The sequence below is a fragment of the Poecilia mexicana genome, unplaced genomic scaffold, assembly GCF_051168715.1.
Source record: "Poecilia mexicana isolate PSO_F unplaced genomic scaffold, ASM5116871v1 scaffold_2, whole genome shotgun sequence".
Classification (NCBI taxonomy): domain Eukaryota; kingdom Metazoa; phylum Chordata; class Actinopteri; order Cyprinodontiformes; family Poeciliidae; genus Poecilia; species Poecilia mexicana.
The window spans coordinates 9,706,298-9,733,332 of record NW_028263371.1 but is presented as its reverse complement, the minus strand read 5'-3'; the positions used below and the strand labels follow the sequence as shown (position 1 = coordinate 9,733,332).

The following is a 27,035-nucleotide window of genomic DNA, read 5'->3' as shown; positions in this document are numbered from 1 at the left end:
CGATGTGGAAAGTGACGGGGAAAATGGCAAGGCCCTGTGTTGCCCTATTGCTCCCCTGAGGGTGTGGTGTAGGTGGGTTCCTTCCCTTATTGGGAGGATCATGGAAACTTAGCTCAAAGTCCTTTTTTTAATTTTGTTTTGCACCAACTCATTTTAGAAGCCCGAAATAATAGTTTTGAAGCAAACACACAAGAGTAAAGACAGAAGTGTACTATCTGCCACATTATTATAGAAAGTGATAGACAAACTGTTCACAGAGATAATTTTTTTTTACAAAAGAAACCTGTAACAGGGAGATGAATTTGTTGCTGGTCATTTCAGCTCAGATTTCTTTTTGTTTTTCAGTTTTGGACTTTTTGTACATACATCTGTGGGTTTCAAAACGGAGATGCTCAACACAGGAATTTTTGGTGCTCCCCTGAGTCTATTTATATCTGCTTTATCAACTGATGATTACAAGTTATTTCCCCTGGCCATCTCATCATTTACTGCATGAAATTGTGCTTATGTGACTCCAGTACATAACCACTATCTAGAGGTTACCTACACTTTTTTTTTTTTTTGGATTTCATTAAGAGTCAAACATTTTCATATTTGACAAAAATCAACAAAATTGAGGGCATCAGAATAACAACCAGTGGAATTTGGATCAGTGTAACATAGCTGAACTCAAAATTACTCACATACCAGGCAGAATTTTGTTATTCCAACATGTTGACTGGAAAATCTGTAATGTTTACCCAATGATTATTGAGATGGGTATGTACAAATGTTATGGTGTTTTTTTTTTTTTAATAATACCAGTAAATAACAACGGATATTTTATTTGACTGATACTACTTTTTCCATTGGTTTATTATGTTTTAAGAAAGCACTCATCTTATTTTCTATCAGAAAACATCCATCCATTTTCTCTGCTCCCTAACTTTGCAGTCATGGCTGGAGGGACTGGAGGCGTGTCTCCAGTGGCCACTGGGCAAGACACAAGGTGCACCCCAGACAGGTCATGAGTCCATCTCTGGGTAATACATACAGGACAAACAACAATGCATGGACACTCTCACACTTAAAGGGAAAATTAGAGAAATCAATTAATCTAACAGTGATGATTTTGGACAGGAAGAAGCCGGAGTACCCGGAGAGAACCTACACCTGCACGGGGAAAACATGCAAACTCCAAGCAGAGAGACCCCAGGCCTGGATTTGATTCATGTGTGAGACTAGAACATTTTTATGGTTATTTATTTCCAAAATTTATACTAAGACTTATAAGCCACGGTTAAGTTCATGGGCATGAAATTGTCTATATATGCTTGTCAAATGAAAGTAGACGAGGGTGAAAGGGCAAATGTGTACAAAATGAGTGTATGAACTATGAACAAGTTCATTCTATGTTTACTTAAGGGTGCAGAAAGTTTAGCAGAGAATTAGTTGTTTTCAACTAATGGGCACAATTTTTTTCTTTTCCAGAGCTCAATTATAAATGTTTTCTTTTGTTTAATGAAAGATTGATTCGTATGTGACAGTTTCAGATAAAAACTCCATTGTGGACTTTAATGTTTATGACTAGAACCGTTTTAATCCTCACAGCTGAAACTTGTAATCTTTTCTGAACAGCTTTTTATCACCGTCACCCTTTTATGACCTTTGATGGCTGAGCCTTGGTAGCCTGTCACTTCTCCGAGTATACGGAAATATGAGCGAATCTATTACGAAAATATATCAAATACAGTAACTATTAAAATAGCAATTTCTTTTCCAAATGTTATCTTGTTAACGTGCATTTCTGCTGCTTATTCTTATAGCACTGACTTGAATTTTAAAAGGTGTAGAAGTAGGGCATTTCTAAATAGCTTACACACAGACTGCTTCCTAAAAGAGCATAGACCACAATAAATTCTCTGTCTTTTGAAATTGGTGTCCTACATATATTTTTACAGTTGAGCAAGCTGTTGAGTCATGAACACGTGAGCCCAAAACACGGAGAACAATTAAACTAAAGTGGTTACAGTTACTTGAGTCAGCCTTTGTTTTGTATGTAGGTTATTGAGGATGTTCAGAAGAGAAACAGTCCTCTGATTGTCGACTTAACATGATCACTTAGTGAAAATCCACGACTATTGACTGACCAGTTATCCGAATTTGTTTCTGAGGCTAAAAAAAACAAAAAAAACAAGAAAAAAAAACTCAGCAACAAACCCACTCCTTGATATTGACCATGTTACCGCCTGCAAATGGCAGTGCAAACAACGGGTCCATTACTGGCTCACATGTAGCCAGCGGAGCAGACATCAGGTACAGGACGTCATTAAGAAGATTCCATTTGAAGTTTGCGAGATCTTTCCTGAACAGCACAGAATGGGTGTCGGCATATTGTTACTGGAAATGCCTGCTGATTGACACGGGGCATGATGAGTGTCGTGCTGCAGACTGTTTTGACTGGACTGAAGCCTAGAACGATCAACGAGTGAGTGAAACTGTCGACGTGAGGATTTTTATAGATCTCGCAGAGGCACTGGGATTCACTATTATTCTTTCCCAAGAGCCAAAGAAAAGTCACTCCGTACGCAAATACAGGAGGAAGGTAAGGTTTCTGTATGGTTTAGCAGGTGGCTGTAGAGGAGCCCCCCTCCCCTACCCGTCTATGCACCTACACCCCTCGCTTCCCCCTTTGTAGTAAAGCTAAACTTCAAGAGTCTTATCACTGTCACATTCCCTTGGAAAAGAACACAGAAATGGAGACCGGATGCAAAGGCTTACACTAGGTCAGGCTAACACAAGAAGTAAAGTGTAGAAATGCTTTGAATTTTGGCTTGTAAAGGGAAGAGGCTCCTGTACAGGCCTCCTGACCTTCCTACTCAACTTCCTTCCTGACAAGTGAAGGAATACTGTGTCACATTTAATAAATTGGTAGGTGAATGCGTTTTAAAGGTCTCTCAGAAGTCTAATTCAGTCAAGATAAGATTTCAAGACAGAGAAACCAAAGCGGTTTGGTGGAATAAAATCCATAAGCCTCATAAGAAGAAGTGGTGTTTATGGTTTACGGGATAGGTTTGGACTAAGGTGTAAACTGAGTTCAGGTTAGATTTAGGGTTAGGCATGTACTGGTAACGTTTAGGGTCAGTGTGTAGAAATTAATGAAAAATTAAAAGAAGAAGTCAATGCAAAGTCTTGTGAAGATAGAAATAAACTGTGTGTGCGTGTGTGTGTGTGTGTGTGTGTGCATGCACATGTGTATGTAGGATGATAATTACCAATTGTTTGGAAATGGCATAACTTTCAAAAAATTGTTGGCTGTAAAAATGTTTTACAAAGCCTATAACTAATTATTGCAGTATTATTAAAAGTATCCATCCATTAAAACTTTTTTGTTTACTCTCAGAGAAATTCAGTCCCCTAATGATGCAGATTTATCTTGGGAGTTTTCACCAAGACATCCTGAATAATGTGGAGAAGGGGGACTCCAGAAACTAATGGCGATAACGATTATGTTGCTTCTGTGCAATTTTGCACTACAATATAGAAGATCAAGGGAAAATGTGGAGTTTTGATCTTTTCTTTTAAAATACCCTCGTACCTGTCTCCCTGGCTCTTTATTCTCTTTTCTAAGGCCAATTCTGTCTTACACAGAGTCCCCACTTTGACTGTGACTTTATCCTGTATTTTCCAATTATCACCTTTTAAAGGCCAGCTGGGTGCATACCAAACCATTGGGGGGCAATTCCATTTGCATTGCTCAAAGTCATGGCCAAGTACTTTCATGCTTAAGTTCATATCAGAAAATCTTAAAGGATGTCATAGTTGCAGCTGAAAGTCAAACTAGCTCAACAGCTTCAACCAAATAAACTGATAGGATACTGCTCTTTCTCTTGAAATGTGATCCAAGAGGTTTGAAGAACAAACTTGTCAATGCTGAGAATGGCTTGAAAGTAAAAATGTATACACAAATCAGCATGACAGCATTCAAGCATTCTAATTTTTTCACTTGGATCACTACAATTGTTATTGGATTTATGTTTACAACTTCAGCTACGTATTTTTTTACTTCTCAATAATTATATATTTTTTAAACACTAACTACCTATCATTATTTCTGCCCTTTCTGTATTCAGTGGGTCAACCTTTTACAGTCAAAACAGCTCTAACCAATCAGGGGATGGACAAAGAATCTGATATTGCCCTGGTTTCAGAAACACTGGAACAAGAGGGACAGATTCTTACGATCCCGTGGGTTGTGAAGTCAACTCTCTTGCTCTCTGCAGATGAGAACAGATTATACCGCTCATAAATATATCTATTAATGGTGAAGACCCCACCCACACCCGTCATTAACACGTGTCCTGAGTGATCAGAAAATGCCGGTTAAATTCAATTTGGACAGGAACTCTAGGCCAGAAAAGTATTTTTTTTAAAAAACCATAAACAATGATGTCCATGGATGTCCAGTGTATGAAGAGAAGATTTAATTGTGTTTTCTTGAAACTACTTCCAAGTTATTTCAGCAGGTCTCCTCACCTTCAGTTTGAGTGGGAGGCTATTGCTGTAGGGCAGCATTGCTGCCAAGTAGGGTTGAGATCATCTGCTTAATATTAAGGTTGGTGTTGAGAAATGCCAACATTTCATGCCAACATACAGCCTTTCAGCACTTTCTTTACATGTTAGTGATCATGTTGTTATTGCTGTGTTGCTTTTATAAGCTCATCAGTTTTGCACAGTACTGAACAATAACTTTCCTGTCTGCGTTCAGTCCACCCTGTGCTTAATACAAAACATATTCGCTAGTGCAAATCCGTGTTTGACTTCCTCTCTTCCCTCCCCCTCAGACTGAATATAGTAGCATTTAGCTGTGAATTAATTTTCATGTTTGCTTATACCCTGCTGAGGTGTGATGCCAGTGGTGCATAATCAAAAACTGCAACACTGCATACAAGTAGATAGGCCTTGCCGGCATTTATCCTGTGCAGAATTTGTCAAGCAGGGAAAAACTGAAACGACAGAATGAGAGTCAATAACCAGGACACACCGCAGAAGTCAGCAGAAGGGAAAATGGACATTTACCTCAATCTGTTTCCTAATAGAGGGCCGTAGAGCAGAGAATATCTTCTGCAGTGTGGCGTGCAGCTGCGAGTGTGTCCTTGCGACAATGCACACGTCTCTGGCCATAGGACAAGACAAGCACCCAAAAGCCACAACCCAAACACCAGCCGCCCTTAACACAGTGTGTCTAATGCTCCCATTTAGTGTTTGGGGAGCAGTGGCGCATGGCCTTAGGTTTTCGGGCGGGGAGCGAGGGTAGCACCTAGCCTGACAGCTGTGCCCTAAACGGAGGACAAAAGCCCGAGGAAGTACCGCATCAGCGAAGATGGGACTGAAAGGCACGGCAATTTGCTTGTGGTCACTCTGCCATCTGATTTTGACCGTTATCGGCTGTTCCCCTCTAATGTGTTTTAGTCGCAAACGCTTTTTCCTCACCTTGTAAGGCATCATTAAGTGAGTTCTGGCATAAAGGATCGGCATCAGCACTGCATTTAGAAGATCAAAGTGTAAACTACTAATTCATAACAGAGTATTTCGAGCAAATGCGGTGAACACAGGCCACCTCCAGCGAACAAATCCTTTTATTGTAGTTTATTTGTAATCTTTTCATAGGAGGGAGTCGTTTTTTTTTCTTTGTCAGTCGCTGTACATCAAAGATGAACTAAACCCACCATGCTGGTTGTGTTTGTATGTCTGTGTTCAAGTGTTTAACACCACAGAGCAGAGCATGTTTTTAATCTATTGATAAAATAAGTGTCCACATATCAGGTTAACACCTAAACAAATAAATCAATTTGGACATAGTGTTTTTTTGTTTGTTTGTTTTGATTTTTTTTTTTTTTTTTAGGGGGAAACACTTTTTGAATTTGATGAACACCCAACAGACCATGAAGCAGTACAGCCTTGTTTCTTCTAAGAACAAAGACTCTCCTTGCCGTTTGTTCATAAATGCCAATTTTGTTCATTTTTTTTCCCTCCTCCAACAACTTATTTTCGTTTGAAGCACTGACAAGAACACAACACTAACCACACATTTCTGTGTGCGGTCAAGCTGAAGATAAAACTGTAAAGCCACTTAGCACCCATAATCAGTTGGTATAAAAGCTAATCTAACATTATATTTGCAGAGGGTACAACAGTCTGCAGGAAGGGCTAAGAAAAGCAAAAAGAGATAATAAGCATTCATTTGTTGCCACATCAGCCACCAGGCGATAATTATGCTGGGGTGAGAATTTTGAATCCTAAATGGTTTCTTTGATCTGAACAGGTGTTCGCAGATGGATATGTAAGATTATTGCTTTAATTATTACCAGAGATCAAAGCCTGTGTAAAGCCTGTGTCTGATTCTTAAATATCTAGCTTCCCGCACAATCTTTGGGAAATAATACTAAGCAAATATTGGAAAATACATCTGTCAGACCTCCTGTTAGGTGACGTGTAAGACCATTTTATTGTGATTACTTTTGATATACTGAAGTATTATGTGAATGGAAGCCCAGCAAGGTAGTTGAAACATCAATGTGGGGGCAGAAAGGGGGCTGTGGTCACATTTCTTACCACACATTTCAGTAGCTATCCCAGAAATAAAATGGAGAGCCAAATGTTTAGCATCTCATCCAAACAGGAAGGTAGTGTGTGTGTGTGTGTGTGCGTGTGCGTGTGTGTGTGTGTGTGTGTGTGTGTGCGTGTGTGTGTGTGTGTGTGTTGTGGTTGGATGGTGATTTGAGGCAGAGGAAAAGCCATCAACTGTCAGAACGTTTATAGGTGAAATGGTTTAAAAATCGCCAACACATTAGGGTAAAATGTTAACATCCCTTAAAACCTTTTGCTTTTTTCCTGTAATTATGTGGCTTCACTTGCCTCAAAAATCACAAGATTAAAAGTCAGTTTAATTATCCCATACTGGAAAAAAAATTACTTTACATATCTGCATTTAGAAAAGTCATCGTGTAGCCTGTAGATTTGACGTTTATGGAACAAAAATCCAACAGCCTCCCATTACTGATTATTGTTACGCCTCTGCTGAAGCAAGATGAATTACAATCCAGCCAGACAATTCTGTGTAACAGACACATGAACTGGAAAGTTATGAGACATCTAACGGCAGCATGCTTGTCTGTAAAATTCAACCTGAACTCCGTATTCGTCACACTGCCTGCGCCGATGGAAGTTACTGCGACTTGACATTGCAAGTGTTCACTTCTTTCCTTCATAGACAGTTGGGTAGATTTTAATTGCGTAATTTGCAATCAGGACACTACAACGCCTTGCAAACGTACTCGCATCCATGAACTTTCTTACATTTTGTGACATTAAAACCACAATTTTATAGGGACTTTACTAGGATTGAGGCAGGAGGATGGATGACCACACAGCAGTTCTTGTTATGTGGAATGCAAAAGGATCCATGATATTTAAAATGTTTCTCAAAAGAAGAGGTGAAGTGAAAAAAAAAAAGTGGCATTCATCTCTGCTGAGTCAGAGTTTTGTAGAACCCTCTTTCACTTTCAATACAGCGATAAGTGTTTTGTGGTATGACTCTATGGTTCATTTATGAACAACTACAGACAGGTTTGCTCATTTAATAGTTCAAGCTCAGTCAGAGTGGATGACTGGATAACACTATTCCAGTGTCATCCATCCATCTACTATTGCTCTCACCATCTGACCTGTCCCTCAATCCCCCACAGTATGATGCTGCCACCACCATGTCTCCTGGTGGTGAAATGCACAGGACAAACATGTTGCATGTAGAACAAAATCTTCATCAAATTTCACCACAGCACCTTCTCCCACAACTTAGCTGTGTCCTGTACAGGGCTAGTGCCAATCCATTCACCAGTTTTGTTCATTTATTTATTTGTTTATTAAACAGTGCTCTGTGAGAGATTCAGATATTTGGATATTGCTCTATACCTAACCATGCATTAAATTTCTCCAAAACTTTATCTATGACCTGTCTGCTGTGTTCCTTAGTCGTCATGTTTGTTTACTAATGTCATCTTTCAAACTTCAGAGGCTTTCATAAAATAGCTGCATTTTTCAAGAGATAATATTAAATACGCTATTATTTTTATTTTATTTTGAAGATAATGGTTCAGCTGTACTTGCCACATATCAGGATAAATTTTCAGATTTTAGGTGATGTACTTTGCTTCCACTTAATCAAATGCTACTTTGTGGCGGCTTACCACATCTACTGCAACTAAAATAGACTAAAAAAAAAAAAAGAAAACTGTGACACCATATGGAAATGATGATAAACATTTGCTGAAATACATTAGCTTTAGGCTTACATGTGATGTTTTATCACCATTCGAGTTCAGCTTAGCTTATTAAAACAACCCATAACCATTCAAACAGAGACAAATGAACAATGCTTCTTGATCCTAATATGAACTGACTGCAGAGGTCATGACCACAAGCTGTTGTTAATTCTGCCAACTGTAGATGGTCATTTCAAAAAGAATGAACAGCCATTAAAAGTTAAAGGACTACAGTCAAACTCTAAACAACTACTGCACAAGTCATTTTTAAAATAATTTAAAAACAGAAGATTTTGTAGTTTTTCTCAAGAAAAGAAAATCAACACGTCAACCTCTCTCTCTCTCTTTTTTTTCCCCATTTCAAAAGCATTTCTGACTTGACCAAATAACAAACGTGAGGTATGTCCCTTTGTGTTTTGTTGGGTTTTATACTCCAAAACAAAAAAAATGATCATCTAAACCATAATGAAAGAGTCTGAAATGTTAAAAATCTGCATCTCTGAGACAGCGAGTGTCCTCAGAGAGCATTAGCACGGGCATTATCTCGTTGAGCCAGACTGTTCGGTAGTAAACACCCTGGCAATTGGCCTTGTAGTAAACTCTCGGCGGAACTGCCACAGCAGAGCTTGGAGTGTTGTAACCGTCCTGGCACGGAGATGTGGGTCACGCTAGGCTGTCCTCTCCCTCACCCCGGCACCGCAGCCCCAAACCCTGATGAGATTAGCCGGCCAGCCAGAGGCTCAGTGGTGGTAAAACACAAACACCAGTGATTACGTGGACATTAAAGTCCGATCCCCTCACACTTTAGCTCGGATCCCCTTGTGCGGGGTCACAAACAGGTTACTGTCACGACTATGCTACCATTAGCGTCATATTTTATGCAGAACTGCCTTCCCTCCCCCTGCCTCCCCCCAATTACAGACATCAAAAAATATAGCAAGTTTCTCCAAACAAAAAAATACTTTAAACTTTCCAGCAACCTAAAAAAAAAAAAATACATATCTACTCAACCTATCTGGTAGTCACTTGATATAAAAAAAAACCAAGAAGCTGCTTATTTGTCCTCCTATTAGTCTTGCATGCTTGGCTAAAAAAAAAAAAAAAAAATTAATGACCATGATGACTGGCGAGTTAAAAATCAGTGTCAGAAATGGGATTAGGCAGGTTGGAATGCCAGGCTAATCACTCATCAGCGACGGCCAGGAGAAACGACCTCCTTAAGGAGGAGGGGCGGCTTTTATAAAGCTTTGATTACTGCGCCGTCTTAAAACCGCATCCGATGAGTAAAGACAAGCGCTGGTCCACCCCCACGTTTACTGGGCCAGTTGCCCCCTGGATTCCTGTAAATACGTGATGTCATAGAGCTTAATGATGCCCAGACTAACACAGTTGAGGAAAAAAATAAATAAATATTGCAGAGCTGAAGTAAAAAAAAGAGAAAAAAAAAAGAAAAAGAAATCCCTAAAAATTACAGTATTTAAAGCAGAATTCAGTCTAATAAAAGGTTGCGTCTCCACAATGAATTTTATGTCTCTGTGGGACGGCTAATCATGGTGACGAGAATCATCACTTTCCTCTGAGCACGGACTGCTCCGTCAGGAACGAAACACAAACAGCAAAGGTTATAGATGGAGAGTGCCCAAAAAAGAGAGACGCTCTCCCAAGCGCAGACTGGAATGGACAGTTGTTTCCAGTTGCTGCATTTAAAAGGGCCCATCATAAAGACTGGCGAGAGGAAACAGGATAAGCGCTCGAGCCAAAGCAGTAAAAAAGAAAAACTCTCTGGGAAACTTGAAAGCCACACAAATGAAGTCTGTGTCTGCCATCTGGAAACAATAAACAAACAAAACCCAGCAGCCAAACAAACACCACAAAATGGCAGGGGGGGGGAGAGAGAAACAAAGAGAGATTTAAAAAAGAGCGAGAAATGGTTTCAGACATTTGGACTGTGAGTATGTTGAATGAATGACAGCGAGAGGGTAGGGTGTCGGCGTTAAAAATGTGTGCGGCATGCATCATTAGCAGACACTGATGGGAGGACAGACACAGACACAGGCCTTTGTATAAAACATCCTTTGATGCTAGGGAGATGGCCCTGCTGTTTGAATGTGTGTGGTACCACTGAAACCTGGTTCTAATGAAGTGCAGCGCTAACAGGAGGCTGCCTGTCTGTAACCAGCGCCGAGATGAGAAGTTACAAACAAGTCCCAAATTCAGCAAAATACCAAAACAAAGTAGCCGGCTATCTGCTCTTTGTTCAGACGAATCAGAGAAACACATCATGTCTGACATGTTCTAACAAGAGGTTTTATTTTGTTTTGTTTTTGTTTTTTTTACAGGAAAACCGCTACAGTGTACCTCAAATTTCACAGAACTTATTTATGTTATGTTTAGTATAAACACTGAAAGAAAAATGAACCTTATCGGCACCCTTTTGCTTCCTACTGCCAGTAAGCTGGCTGAAAGAAGGCTGCTACACTTTACCTTCACTTACAAGAAAGACAGATTCAACGATCTGGATACAAAAGCCGACAGTCATTGGATGGGAACTATGGGTGTTTTCATACCTCAGATGTTCAGTCCACTTAGCAGCAACTGTATTGACACCACCTCAGTTGCAAACAAAAAACCCTACAGAAGTTTGTTTATGGTGCAAACACAATCCACCCTTAATCCGACAACCTCCAGGTAAACAACACAAGCTTGAGTGAACGACTTTCCCGTAAAACAATACGGACAATCCTGAACATTCCCTTCATGGCTGTTACCAAACAAGAGAGTGTGTTCAGTCAGTGTTGACTTCAGGACCTCTGAAACACTGACTGCTACAAGACATCCTTACTGCCTGCAGCAATCAACATCTACAATAACTCCAAAGAAAATAGGATGAGTGAAGACAACATTTCATTAATAAAATATATTCGATTTGAGCTGAATTAAACTTTACGGGTTGCAGTAAACAAACTAACACCATGGCAACATGTTATATGTAAGGCATAAAACATTATGCAACTTTCATGATGTCTTATTTGGTATATCGTCTCAGATAATTTCGCCTGAATCTCACTATGGGGCTCCATGTCAGCTCACAACACAGAATGTGCTTCCTGTAGTTGCATTTGGAATATAAAAATAATTTCAGTTTTGTTTTCTGTGGTCTCAATCACAGAGCTGTGGCATCAATTACATCATAACTTGATGTCTATTTGTGGCCTTTCGCCCTGTTCTCACCGCCAACTGTTAATCTTCCTGAACCGAGCCCTAAAGGGCTTTATGGGCTGTAAACAACAACAAATAAAGTTTTGCTTAGTTTTTTTAAATCTGAATTTCTACCTTGCAACAATATGTAAATTAGGTATTTAAATTGAAGTTTTGAAATTCTTACTTTTAGGTGCGTCTGTGTGAACCTGGCAAACAAATATATAACCTATGATGTAGCAGCCTTCTCCGAGCAGGCCAAAAGTTATTAAACATGCTAGAAACCCTAAACCACAATGGTGCTAATTTTACAAGTTGTCTAACATCTGTCTCACCCAGTGCTGTCCCAAATGTCAACTTGTACCTTCAATGTCGGTCTGAAGAGGTTAATGATGGAGAGGAAATCGTAAAGAATGTAAAAGAGCAAAAACTGTTCTGGGAGATTCACAAGCAATGGTTTATCCACCATCAAGACTGTCCTACCTCTATATGTTGATGAAACTTGCTAAATGCTTCCTTCATCACAAACTATTGACACATCTGAAAAAAAGTGTAGCACAGTACAACATAGTAAGCCTACTTCATCACTTTAATGAAATTAACCCATACACACAAGACACAGCAGATTTACGGATCTTGTAGAATTAAAGGAATGATTCTGTCCAGGTCCACTGGGACAAATTAAACGACTAAAAAACTGAGAAGGTCCATACCATGAATTGTAATAGAATGAAATGACATTATTTAATCACTTAGCAGTCACCTAGTTTAAATGTATATACAGGCCATCAAGTCAGATGCATTAGCAAATGCCCATTAAATTAATGTGAAATGTCCAATTGTGCATTAAAAAGTGAGGAGTAAAATCATGCAATTGTTAAATAACAAACATATTAAAATTTTTAAGCAATAAATGTAACTAAAACACTAGTTTATCAACTTTCTTTCTCGTTTTACTGTATTTCTTTAGGATTACTATGGATATATAGTTTAATAACTCACTCAAATTCAAGTTCCAGTAATAAGGCCATTCATTACTTACTGGCATTACTTGGTACCTTGGTAACAACATATTTCTCACAGCAAGAAGAGAACTTGCTACACAACACTGCATACTGAGAATTACTTTCAGGTTCTCCAAACAACATTTCCGCGACCAATTATTGAATTCAAGATACTGATTAGATAAAGCATTTGGAAAAAATAACCTACCTACCCGTTTCTCTTCCAAAGGTCTAGTGACAACACTGACACCAAGAGGTTCACTTCAGGACTGCAGCCCTGGTTTTATACATTAGGAATAACCTCACATAACGCACATATTTAACATGTGTGTGTGAAAAGGGAACAACAACAAAAAAAAGAAACATACATTAAAACAAAAAAAAGCCACACATGAACATAAATCCCCTGCTGAGTTTAGTTAAATACTCGGCTATAAAAAGGGCCTCTCATTAGTGTTCTGTGTATCAGACCGGAAATTCTGGGTAAAGTATACCTCATTGTCCTAAAACTACTCACCATCCACATGGCCATAAGAACAATGCATGGCTGTCAGAAGACTGAAACACAACTCCGGCAAAGGAGAGGATGGAATAAGATTCAAATTATTAATCCAAGTTAAATCAGTCCCATCTGCTTTACTACATTCACTTTTAAACATGGTCTGCTTTATAAACTCCACCAATTCTGACCTAACTCTGATTTGTCAAGACATAAAAAAAGCCAGTCATTAGAACAACATGTAATAAAAACATAAAGCATTGCATAATCCTTACAAATGATAACCTAATCGCCACACTCGTATCGGCTCACATCTGCAAGCAGAAACATGGGTCTCCCACTTGTGTTGTCATTAAAAACAGAAACTGTTTCCCCAGCTCCTCATTTGATCCAACCCCCACGTTCAAATCCTTAACCACATAAACCACCCGTTAGCCAAGTCCACCCCATGTTTCGAGAACAAAATTCTTTTGAGGCGATTGTTCACACATTCCTCCCTCGTTGTGTTTATACAGATGCAGCTCCATGTGCTCTCCGGGGTCGTAAGAAGTCCTACACCGCGGCCTGAAGATGTGCTGTTGATCAAAGGCGTTAGAGTTCGAGGAGGAGCGCTCGTTTCCAGTTGTTTTTGTTCCCTCTTTCTTCTTCTGTGGGATACAGGTTACCGCATCCATCTGCTGGCCTCATGTATCCACCTTAGTCAGAGCAGAGGCAAGTGTAGGCCTCTCTTTCTTGCTGTCTCAACCGTGTTTACTCAGCTGGTTTCCACGGCAATCGCCAGGACTTTGTTTCTGCACAGCAACATGTGTTAACTTAATGCTCTGTAATGGATTTCAAAGGCAAGCTTACCAGGTAATAGGGCAATTTATCGATTCGTTTGCTTAAAATTAGTCTTAATTGTAAAAGAAAAATAAAACACACCTCTAAGAAGATTTAGGCTCAAGACGGAAAAAAAACAACAAGCAAACAAAAGCTAACGCATTTTTCCAAGCTGCGCAAACAATTAAAGAATAAGTAAACCAAATAATAGTCAAGAAGACATGAGGGTTAAAGTTGCCTGGCCAGTGTGCTCAGCCCTTCCCATATGTGCTGAATTTGGTTACAAAGTCCCAGTGGTTGTTTTCTTGCTTGATTGGATTATGGCCACACACCTTAAGCTCAGCTTCCACCACCAATCAATGAGGAAATGAGGTGTCAACACTCTGGTGTTTATTCAACACTCATTTATTTTTCTACCGGAAGCTAAGAAAAGCTCGGCCACAGAGGACTGCCAGATGGGCAAGAGGTAGTCTGGTGAAGCGTTTAGAAGAACAGGAGATTATTAACGGCGTTAGCGAGTCTTTATCGTATGGAATTAGTCAAATACACAGTTCATTTTCTTTATTGCGCATTTGCGAAGCGCAATAATGTTTTTATAATGACTTCTTAACTACATTAACACGGTGTAACATTACCGAGATATGCTAGCATTTATCTCCGGAGCGGAGACGTGCTTTAAAGCTTCAAGCTGAGCATCCATTTGACAAAGCTAAAAAAATGTTGATGAGAAGACAGCAGAAAGTCTGTAATGCTTCCAGTCAGCATGAGGTGCCATCAACATAAAATTCTGCACAGTAGCCGCCACTTAATACAACCGGGGCAATCGAAAATTCCCCTTCCAGTTATAGACCAATGCCGCTGCATTACTATTGTAGCATGAATGCCAAGCGTCTGCATGGCTTTATGCTCCCTCTCTTAATTGAAAACGTTATAGGGGTGCATTACACTTAGGCTTTTTATAGGTAGTGCTATAAAGCCCTAGCAGGCCCTGTGAGGGGAAACTGCCCATTAACTTATAAGGTCCAGGCCTTGGCTCTCTTAATTGACAACCTCTAGGCTACTTTCATCACTTGTCGACTTCATAGTGGCAGCCAATGCTTCCTCCAGGATGCTGTTGCATCTTTGACATGAGGGTGTTTGTGACAAAGAGCAGTCTGCCGCCAACGCCGTGACGAGAGCTCTAGGCTGTCCATAAAACAAGCACATGCATTCCTTCCAAGAAGGCTGCATTTAACCACGGGGTCACAGAAATACACGACCAAAATTTAGTACCAACACTTTCTGCTTAAGAGAGCCAGCTGTAGTGTATTTCTGCAAAAGAAGATATCCTGAAATGTTAGTCTAGCTTCATATACGCTTAGAAACTTTGAAGTGCAAAACTAAAAAGGAGATAGAGTAACGGTATGCAAGCACAGTGTTAAACACTTAAGGCAGACCTACAAGACTGGTGCGAAAATCACTTCACACTTGAACTTAGCAAGACAGTCAGTGTTGTGCCTGTGGAAATTTATGCCTCCTCAATTACACCCACATGTCACAAAGTAGCTGACGGTCTCACAACTACCTCTGGAATATTAAAAACACTCACACAGAAATTAAGCCGTTGTAAGTTCACTCCTCCCACGAAACACTAAAACGGTAGAATTTCTATCAGTAAAACTCCTGAAGTGTAATTTTGAAGGATCATTCAAGATCGGTCAGTTGAAATGAAATTATTTTTTTTTCTAATAGTAAGAACTTTACAAAGATTCTAAAAGTGTATTCACACAAGTCCTGTTAAGTCAACTTTAGTCAAAATTTCAAAGGTTAATTTGGGAAGGTGTGACTACACAATTGAACTCTGATGTGGAACACAAAAGCAAACTCTGGACCACCTAAAAACCTACGTCTTGGTTTGGTTGAAGTGAACTGTAGTGCAGTTTGGGTGATATATGTGAATGCAAGCAGACTGGAAAATGAACTGGTTTTTACAAAGGGTTTGGTTGGTTTAACACAGTGCAGTGTGAAAGCAAGCCATGCTTTCACACTCTAAAAACGTCACAAATGTAATTTTGGTTAACAACTGTATCAAGTCTACTCCGTGTCAGATATGAAAACCTGACACCAAAAGAGAAGAACTTAAGTCCTTCTACTGTCAGTTAGAGGCAGGATTACCACTACCTTTTCCATGTCTAAAATTCCTACTTTTACTTTTGAATGTATGGATGGATGGATGGATGGATGGATGGATGGATGGATGGATGGATGGATAAAGCATTTATACAATGGGATTCTGAATAAATTTAAATTAAAAAAATATATGTTCATGTATTTGGGAGACACTTTCATCCAAACTGTTTTACGAATCAGTTTGGATAAAAAACTGGTCTTAGCAGAAAGCCAGGTTCTGTCAGAGGTGACTGTGTAGAAACAGAGTTTAGCTATAGAGGGAGAGAGAACCTACACTCTACGGCGCAGGTACTCGGGTAAGAGGGATAATATGATGTAAATGAGCAAAAGTCCAGAATCAAACCTGGGCCAGTTGTGTCGAGGGCTGAAGCTTCCTTATGCTGCACCTGCTCTACCACTACCCACTATTATATTTGTCCAGACTGTATTTTGCTTTTCCATACTTATCCACAACTTGAAAATACTTCAAACCAGAGATGTCAAACTAAGTCCAGTCTTTTGGAGCTGGCAGCCTTGTTTAACTTTTAACTTTCATCCAATACACCTGACTCAAATAGTGAATTATATCTTCAGTGTGACATACGATGATATTTAATTCAGGTTTATTGAAACCGAGGCATCTAAACACTGGAGTACACTGGTTCTCAAGGACTGGAGTTTGAAAGTTGTGCTTCAGGCAAATTTTCTAATTTTATAAGAACACTTATTACAAAAGAAATAACACAATTTGCCATGTTGATCTTAATGTAGCTGGACTGCTACTTCAGTTAACGCAAAGAGATATACCTATTACACTCATAAGCGTAAAAATTTGCAGTCAATGATAATTGTCAAAAATCGAATTCTTAAATATAAGGTCACAAAAGTATACAATTGTTTATCAAAATCAAACAACTTTTCTCATGTAGCATGAACACTTATGAGAAATCACAGAGCAAGAAGTTATGGCTGCTGCCACACAAAAACTGAGACTCCATGAATGGAAGGTTTGTGACTGCTATTGAAAAGAATGGCAGGTATGCTGACTACTGATTTATTCAAATGCCTGTCTGGTTATTTGTTAAGGCTATGTTTATTATCCTCACTTTAATAAATAAAAAGAAACAAATTAGATGGATTTTTTTCCACAGAAATTCTGCACACTTAAACTTTCCCAATAATTGTTCACATATAAATATTCTCTCAGTAGCACACACAATCTTTCTACTTGCTTCAGAAGGAAGCTATAAGAATTATAAATGCATTAGATTATTATCGTCCAGCCAGTTAAATTGTTATTGCCTTGCACATTTAAAGATTTTAGGATTTAGCTGAACTTAGAAGTCCATTGACAATGTTCAAAGCTTGTAATAAGCTCTTTACTTGTTAAAAAAACAACTAAAGGTCAGGATAAATACTAAAAACAACGTTTAGTTATCATATTTCATTTTCTTCTATGAGTTTGTCTAAAGACTTAGCAATAACTCCTTAGGGATGGCTTTTTTGAAAAATATACAGGAAAAACGCTACTATTTTGATTTTGACAATGCTGTGGATACTAAAAGAACTTAGCAACCAGATATTTTTCTGAAATGTTTAAAAATGACCAAAGTAAAATAAGTACCTTTATTTTCTGAAATATATAGACTCGAAGTGCATTAGCATTTCGTATTACTCCAAGAAATAAATAGCTTAATAATTGTGCACGTACTGTATGTCCAAACATATTAAAGTCGGTCAATTTTAAATTATCACATGACATTAAGACTATATTGATAGTTGTTTATTTCACATCTTGAATCTGTTAAATATTGCCATGACCAAAGTTGAGTATTGGAACATATGTTTACATGACATACATGACCCTTTTCTCCAGTACGTTTCTCACAGATGTTGATTTTAGTTTGACAAAAAGCATGTCTAAGCATATTAGTTGTATCGTGTAGCCAAAAAAACCTTTATAAGCATTGTTAATTCAAGTTCAAACCCTACTGAACGCTTCTGTTGAGCAAACAAAGCAAGTGACCTTCAGCCGACCGCTGCGACGTAGCAACAGCCAAAAATGTTGTCTGGAAATTATTTCTACACGCAGCAAAAAATACTAAGAGCTATGTAAACATTCAGAAACAGACTTACTGTGCAGGAAGACGTCTCACAGCTCTGACAATGTGCGCCGCCATGTTTTTCTGTGACGCATGAGGCAACTATGCAGCGATTGGCCTCAAAAGGTTCTCCCACGTGCTGCTTTAGTCATGTGATTGGATAGAGTAGTACGAGGGGCGGGGCTTGGGCTCCTACAAGCACATGGTGAAGTAAACAGAGAATATGCACAGAACTTGCTGGCAGCAAGAGACTGCTTAGAGCAGTAAATCCGTATATTTAAAAGTTAGAGTGAAATTCATATCTTTTTTTTATTATTATTACGTGCTGGTTGCCCTCTTTTTGGCTGCCATGTCTCAGAGAGAAACCTAAAAAATACTTTTGGAAAAAAGCTCAGAGAGAGAGAGAAAGAGATTGTGGACAAGGCATTTCACCCCAGGAGTTGTCTCTCACAGCAGTGGTGAATTACTACCACCACCATCAGCCAGGTTCTGGTGTTGTGGACAAATGACACGCATGATTTCCCGTGAGGAGGTCTGCAGGGGATTGGCTTCAAATGTCAGAGTTCAAGGGCAGTTTTTGTAGCCTGATTTTAGAAATGTGTGCTGATGCTCGCTTGTCTTACTGTACACCTTGAAAACCAGAAAACAAAATGTTTTAGTTACTTTTTTATGCCATTTCCTATCAATAAGAACAATTTTATGTACAGAGCCAATAATTTAACAAGATGTGGTACAAATATGTTGGGGTTTTTTCAGTCATTGTTTAAGGTAAATTGCTGTCCCAAATGACTTAAAGAATATGAACTGTTGTACAAGAACAGAGTTTTTGCAGATATTAATCAATTATCTCTTTAGATAACTTGCAAACAATTAAAAGGGGAAAAATATCATATTACCATGCTTTAACTATATTTTTTGTTATTTCATTATGATTCATAGGTGTACAAAAATTATAGAACAAATTCATTTTGTATGCATTTTCAGACATTCTGCTTGTTGTCTACGGTCATTTGAAGACTGTGTTCACCTAATATTAGTGGTGCTCCTTTAGTATACAAAGTATGATTCATGGTGCTATTTAAGACTGGAAATATATTCAAGATGGCAAATTTATTTATTTATTTATTTATTTATTTATTTATTTTATTTTAAGCAAGACAAAAGTGTAGGGACCCTCTTTAAGCTCTGCTAGTGCATAGCAACATTTCGGTGGCTTTCTCTCACATCTTTTAGAAAAGAGCTTAATTATATGATGGGATATTTTTAAGAGTTTGAAATCTTGGTATGCCTTGATACCAGAAAACATGCCAAAACAAGATGATTTCAAATAAATATGAAAAAAAAAGACATCGAGCTAAAAACGAAAGATCCATTACCAAGAAAAATTGAGAATATTTCGACATCTAAATAAATCAAGGAAAGGTTCAAATCAATTCTTGTGAGGGATGAAAAAAAAATGCATCAAAGTAGGAAAATTCCATCTATGGGTTACTTGGAAACTACTTCATTCCCTCCCCCTTCTGTTCATTGAACACAATTGTTGTCCACTAATCCAGTTTTGATAGCATTTGGCACACTTTCTTTGGATCACAGCAAGATGCTCAACTTCCATTCTGGTCTCCCCTAGGAACCTCTGAGCCCGAGAAAGGCAGCCGACACCAGGTCGCGCCAGAGCGGGGGTTGGGGGGGTGGGGGGGGGGGAGTTAAGGTTCTCTGTGTCCTCATAAAGCACAGAAAATTATTTTTTGATCCGAGTCAACCCCAGACACATGCACGTACACACGGACCTGCTCGCAGGCTCATCAGACTGGCAGTTAATTTGGGATATATGCTGAATGCACGTTTATTCTTGTCAGTCTGTTCTGTTGTTTAACGTCGCTATCACCTAATGACCCCCCAAAAGGCAACAGAATATAAAATATTATGTCAAAAGGGTAAGCTTTTTTTTTTTTTGCCCGTATCCCCCTCTGTAGCCCCCCCCCCATCCAAATGTACAATGCATCACTAGGCCTTGATGCCTCAGAAGTCTGGGTTCATTAAAATCTTGAACGAGTGCCAAAGCTGTAGTCAGAGATAAAAAGAATATGAAAGGATAACAAAATTTATGGATGGCAAGACACCACCTCACCCTGGCATTTATAATAAACAAATGGTTTCTGTTTCCAATTTAAATTTCTCATTATACTGTGACTTTTGGAAAATGTGTTTTGATTTACCAACATTTTATCTGAAAAAACTGTATAATTGATTAGATTTACATGGCTCTGATTTTGATGCTGATCACCTGGCTCTTCCCCCCCAACCCCTCTGCAGCAGCCCCCAACCCACCTCCCCAACCTCTACCCCCTCCCAAAAAAAAAAAAAAAAGAGGAGAAAGATCTGAACAGCTCCTGAGGCACATTAACATCATATAAAACAAACCTACATATCAAACGGGCTTTTTTTCTGATAAAATAATTGGTTTAAAACCGACACAGAAGCCAATTCAGCCCTTTGAACGGAACCTCTGTGAGGGCACCACAAGAAAAAAAAAAGAAAGAAAAATAGTGAGATAGACTTCACAGCCCAAGTGAGATGGACATCAATGCAGTGTGCCAGCAATGGCTGTATTAACCCATGGCTAAATCCCATCAGACAAATGTCAATGTATCCGTTATGAAACCATGACATTTAGATCCAAGGTCTCCATTGTGGTTTTAGAGGGAGTCGATGTTTGTCCATTCTTCGCCTCCATCAAGCCCGCGTATAGCCTCACAGCCAACTGTACTCTGAACATGAAAAGATTAGAGATCATAGGGCTAGATTTATTGCATCATACACTTTTGATATTTTGGTGACACTGCAAAAAAAAACAATTGTAGGCAAAATGTAATTATAATTTTCTTATTCAATTTTAAAAAATAAAATATTTAGTCTGATCTGCAATGCCTTGGACTAGTATAAATACTGCTTGAAACTTTTCACAATTTGTCACACTACCTGAAACTTCGATCTCTACGTTTCAGATCGACAAGCACAAAGCACCACAAAGTGGAATCCTTGTAACACTTAACTGTGGTTTAATCCAAATCATTCTATCAAGCTCAGGCTACTTAGGAATTTTGTTCAGAAAGGTGAACTTCCACTCCAGTCTTATGGAGCCTCAGATTTTCATCCAACACTTTTTTCTTTTTTTAGTCATCCATCTTCCCTTCACCTTTGTCCAACTTTCATGCCCCTCCTAAAGAAATGCTTCCCCACAGAATAACGCTGCCACCTCCATGCTTTATGGCAAAAACAGGTTGTTTAAGATGGAGCTATTCAAATGTTAAGACACTGTTTAAAACAAATACAACTTTATGCTTCTCTACTGTTTTTCTTGATCTTTGTGATGCTCTTTGTTCACTAATGTTCACTTTAGAAGTGACCTCTAGAGACAGTCGGCTTCCATTTTTATTCATAGGTGTTAGAATAAAGGGGTCTGAATACAAATGCATACCACTTATTAAAAATCATTACTTATTAAAAAAAACAACTATTGGACTTGTTTTGACTGTCTCTCACATAAACAAGGGAAATGCAAAAAAAAAAATAATAATAAAAAAGAAGCAATTCCTTTTAAAGCCGTTGTAGGAATCCAGTGGAAAAATATGATAGTGATTAACAGAAATAACATTTATTTACAAAAAAAAAAAAAAAAAAAAAAAAAAAAAAAATATATATATATATATATATATATATATATATATATATATATATATAAGAATTATTAGCATAGTGTTTTATTTTGAGCATTTTAAGTACATATAACAAAAAGGATGAAAGCAGAAAAAATGAAAAAATGTGCAAAAATATCACACCTACTTTAGCACCAACTCAGTGGCAGCCATACTTCCAAGACATGCCAACATGTGGAAAAACTCCTCCTAATTTACCCCAGACAACCTTTCCAAACATCACCATCGTCACGGCAGCACACGATGCACGAACCCCATGCGACACATCACGACTGCTCAGGTGTCACGAGCTGTGAGGAGCAAAAACCACATTCAAGAATTAGACAGTGTGTCATAAAGATCTCATGTTAAGAGGGCAGCACCTATGAGCCACTTGGTTGAGAATCACGTGACGTTTAATTATTGCCTCCTTACATTAGTTTAAACCCACCTCCCTCTATGGCTTCCCCTCTCAAGCATCAGTTGCGGTGAGACTGTAGGGTTGAGGCAGCGGGAAGCAGAGATTGGTGTAGTTGGCAAAGAGGAATAATATATTTATATATATTTTAAAAAATAAAAAAAAAACCTTCATTACTCTGCTTTTTCCTCCTCATTTTCTGGCGGCGGCCTAAATCAGGAATTACAAATGATATCATGACAATTTTTCATGCTCTTCAGACCAGTGATGTTTTACCGACTCATTTGCTATGATACCTTGTTACAGATCCAGCTGTGAATCAGGGACGATTCACGGGGCTAGAAGCCCGCCCCCTGCTGAGCCTGGCCAATGACCTGGAAGGCAATAGGGGATGCCAGTGCCTGCAGCATGTGCTGCACTGACAAAGCAGCAGGGCACCGTCAAAAACCCTCTCGTACAAACTTTGCAGATCACTCCGTTTTTAACAGATGAGTAAGCACTGGTGCTGACTTTATTTTTTTCTTTTCTTTTTTTCCCCCTTTTCCTCTGCCCTCACACGAGATCCATGGATTTTCCCTTCGCGAGTGTGCGGCTGTGGCTGATGCACAGCAAAACCCCTTGCCCACGAGGCGAATAGTGTAGCGGTGCGTCGGCCGTAGAAGGGTGCAGATAGCATGTGGCAGGGTCACTGAGCGGGTTAAGCAACAATTCAGTCGAGTGCCCATAAAAGAAGCAGAGTGCTGTTGGGAAAGACCAGAACACCAGCTAAAGAGGCCCAGCGATCCAGATTAAACTTTGACCTTTGAACTGGAATTTACAGTTAGCAATTTTTCTTTTTTTTTTTTCTAAAATGCAATAACTTATTTTCCTCGCCAGATTTCTTCTGTAATGTTTTTTTTTTATTTTGTTTTTTGAAACTGTACCATGTGAGACAAAGCGCGTCCTAATCCATTCATTAATTTTTGTATTCATCAACAGGATTTCAATGGAGTTAAGGCTGTTTGGGTTTCCAGTTCAAAGCCCTCACGCAATCCCAGGCCCTGGTGACTTCTGCATTACTAAAATGATGCTGCCAGGACTGATGGAGCTGAGAGTGTCAGTAGGCATTAGCCTTCACGACCCAAAGCTGGTGGACAAGATCAGACTGCGCCCCTTGACCCAGTCCGCCGCCAAGTTACTGACACAACAATCAAAACAGGCAGAGAGGAAAAGGGCAGCGCAACAAAGGACTTTTTTTTTGTCTTTTTCTTTTTTTTCTTTTTTTTTTAAAGTTTACCCAACAAAGATTAGAAAAATATGACAACATGAAATATTAATGTGGAATAAGCCAAGAAAAAGAAGAGGAGAAAACATGTATTGAGACATCTCTGCATGCTAGTCAAATCACAGGAAATGCTTTAAAGTTTTTTCTTTTTTTTTTTTTGCCCTGCTTGGTTCACTCTGATTCTTCCTCTCTCACTTCATTTAACTAAATTAATGAGCAGAGCGAGCCAGAACTCTGAAAATTAACTTCCTGGCCACTTTATTGGTGATTGATTTTTCATATTTCACTGTGCTCGTGTAATTTGGCAATAAATAAATGCATTTCCTATGGTGGCTTGTAAATAGATGTTGTTGTTTTTTAACAATTTTTTAAGCAAAGCAATTTAGGAAGCAAAACAAATAAGGAAGACAAACGTCACAACGGTTGTGCGATCCGTAGGCTCCGGGATGCGAGCTTGTATAGGAATGTCCTCATGGTGCTTTTAGTCCACACTGACACTGAGCACAGTGGGGAAGTGGCCTTGCAACATAGCACTGCTGCAGTGAGAAACACCTACATCAGAGGGGACCTAAAGCTGTGTACACATGGTTCACCTCAGGACAAACGTGCTTATAGTACAACGTCAGTGATGGGCTCCCTCTGTGCTCTCTGCCTGTGATAGTGCGCTGGATGATGTTCTGTAGCATGCTGAGCGGTAAATCACACAGCCATGAAGGATAGAGTGTCATTGTCATGAAACTTGTTTGTAAGGTGATGCTTTTATGCAAAAGTGTGTGGTTAGTAGAAAGCATATGCTTAATCCCACTGGTTGCTGAGGACAATCTAACTGAAATGTTAATTTCAGGGAGCGTTGGTTGGACATTTTGAGCTTAAGGAGCAAGTTATACAAATGTATACATACATTTTGTTCTTTATAAGAACTCAATGCAGAGTTCCTGGGTTGTGCTGATAGATCCCCTCTGTGTTGACAATTGCATAAAATAATTGTCAGACATCTCATAATCTAATCCCTCAGAATAATCTGTTCTATGCCATTGGAAATACAAACATCACAAATGTCTCTGTTGTTGTAGATTAGCTCTGGCTCCAAATTTTTTTTGCATTTCCCCTGACAAAATAACACGTAAAGAGGTTGCAGTGTGTTAGCATTGCTGCCTTGCTCTAAAAAAGTTCTTTGGTTGAAATCTTGACCGTTCTGTGTACAGTTTGTTTCCCTTGTGTCCTCAAATATGCCAGAGGCATGTTGGGTAATTTATATAGGAGTGAGTAATTTGATGGCCTGGTGACTTGTCTGCCACTAATCCCTCTGCAGCTGTGAGTGGCTACAATAATTTACACCAAATGGATGGATGGATATATCTTTTGTCATTTCTGGGGTTGCCAACTCTCACTCTTACACAGTGAGACTCAAATTACTCTCCCATTAAAGAGCTACTCCAAATAAGGAAAGCACCTCACCTCAGTGTTTTTTGTTTACTTCTGTTTGCCAATGTGTAAAATAAGCAAGAAATTCTCTGGCATCATGTGCAAATGCCTGCAGACTTCCTCTCAAACGTCCTCAAACTTCCTCGTTTTCAAATCGGCGTCGATGCGTTCTGCATTTTCTCATGCTCAAAAGTTGACTTAGCCTTGTTATTAATGAAACAGGTGACTGGTTTCCACGTCTGCATGCTTTCACCAGTCGTGAGTAAGGCACCGTATATGGATTTGAATATTCCAGGATGATGATGTCCACAGTCATGAGTTAACAGTGTTCAGAAGACGCCTTGTACCTCAAGCCTGTGTCAGAGAGCAAATAATGGCATGCAACTTTACAGTGTCATTAGTCTAGTAAACCACAAAGCATTGACTGCCCAGCTTGTTCAGCTCCAACTCCAAAAGTTGGAGTGCTGCACTCTGCGGCTTCAAACGTACTTCCAGCTACAAACTCATTTTTACTACGGTGGCGGTCCAGGTTTCACTGTGGTTCAACTCAACTTGTGATCAGCAGGTTTCATTTATCGAAGTCTTACTTTTGCAAATACTAAAATCCCTTTAAAATAAGAAGGCATTTCAAGCCACAGCAGCCTCAGTCGTAAGCAAATTTGTCACAGGCTTATCAAGGCCTAATTACCAAAATGAGCTGGCGGATAACCTCACTCCCCCCTCGTCCCCTCTCCCTTCTCCCCCACAGCAGTGGTCAGCCTGTAAAACCAGGATGTGTTGTCACCTTTATGATATAAATACTAACACACCCTGGGCATAAGAAAGCTGTCAACAGAACATTTGTTTTCCATTTTTCACCACCCAAGGCACTTTAATTGGCAAAGGAAGAAAAAGAAGCAGACAAGGCGTTAAGAATGTGCCACAACACTAACTATTTTGCCCTTTGGTGAGCTCGGATGATTAAACAGATGGGGCTCGTATTCATTCTGTTTTATCGGGTGCAGTACGTTTGTTTGGCTTTCCATTCAACCGGTTCTCACCTCAACACGTCGCTTGTGATTCCTGCATCGAGACCGGAGGCACAAAAACACACGAGTGTGTAATTTTAAACGAGAATCTGAAAGCGTGGGGAGCATTTATATTCGACTATCCACGACATCTGTGACAGCATCTTTAAGCATCCCTTTGTAATTCATGCTCTGAACTTTGACTGGGCCATTCTAGCACTTGGATGAGCTTTGATATAAAATATTTTATTGTGTCACGACAGAAGGAGTTTCTAACAGGTTTCCTTTTTGTTCTGATAATGTGCTGTGTTTAGCTCCTTCCCATCAACTCTCACCAGCTTTCTCACAGCATCACACTACCACCACCATGTTGTGCAATGAAAATGGTGAGTTCATGATGATGTGCGGTGCTGGTTTTCCGCCACACGTACACAGTGGCAGTTCTCACATGAATCATGCCCTGTTCAAGCCTCTTCTTTTGCCACCTCTCGCTTAAAATAAACAGAAAAATTTAAATTCTACGATTTGGATGAACTGCAGTTCGGTGCCACACAAAGCACAGAGGCCAGTCTCCTTGTTTTGTAGCAGCAAGCAGGAGATGTCAACACATTCATACAAGCAATCGAAAAAGTTGCAGAAACAACTTACAGATACATTTCTATCTGATGTCAAGGTGCCTATTTTCTCATGACACCCTGTGCAACTTAAAAAAAAAAAAAAAGCTAATTTCAAAAACCACCTCATGAGGTCACATACCGTGATCAGATTACACACTGATGGAGGTTTTTCTCCGACTTTTTGAGGCAGTTGCACTGGATTTTGTTAACGGGTATCAAAGTAAACTTAACACAAATCCAATCAAGAAATTCCAGCTTTTTATTTAAAAAAAAAAATACAAGCAAACAAACAAAACAAACTTTTCACTTGTGTTGACATATCACTTGAAATGTACTTTTATTTGGGGTTTTTTATGTGTGTGTGTGTGTGTGTGTGTGTGTGTGTGTGTGTGTGTGTGTGTGTGTGTGTGTGTGTGGGAAAAAGAAACACATTTGTTTTTCATTTTATGCCCACACAAACCACAAACGTGTTTTGCTGATTATAATTCACGAGTGCATGTCAAGCGAACTGAAAGACAAGGACTCTGCCAGGAGCT

The 27,035-nt window shown here is 39.2% G+C and overlaps 1 protein-coding gene across 1 annotated transcript in view; it reads right to left on the bottom strand.

Annotated features, from left to right (window-relative positions):
• clybl (citrate lyase beta like) overlaps positions 1-18,192 on the bottom strand; it is a 74,346-nt gene extending 56,154 nt beyond the window's left edge. The window contains exon 1 of the mRNA XM_088010435.1: positions 18,108-18,192. Coding sequence (XP_087866561.1) covers positions 18,108-18,151 — 44 coding nt within the window. The 5' untranslated portion in view covers positions 18,152-18,192. The remainder of the gene's footprint in view (positions 1-18,107) is intronic.
• Between the last annotated feature and the right edge of the window lie 8,843 nt (positions 18,193-27,035).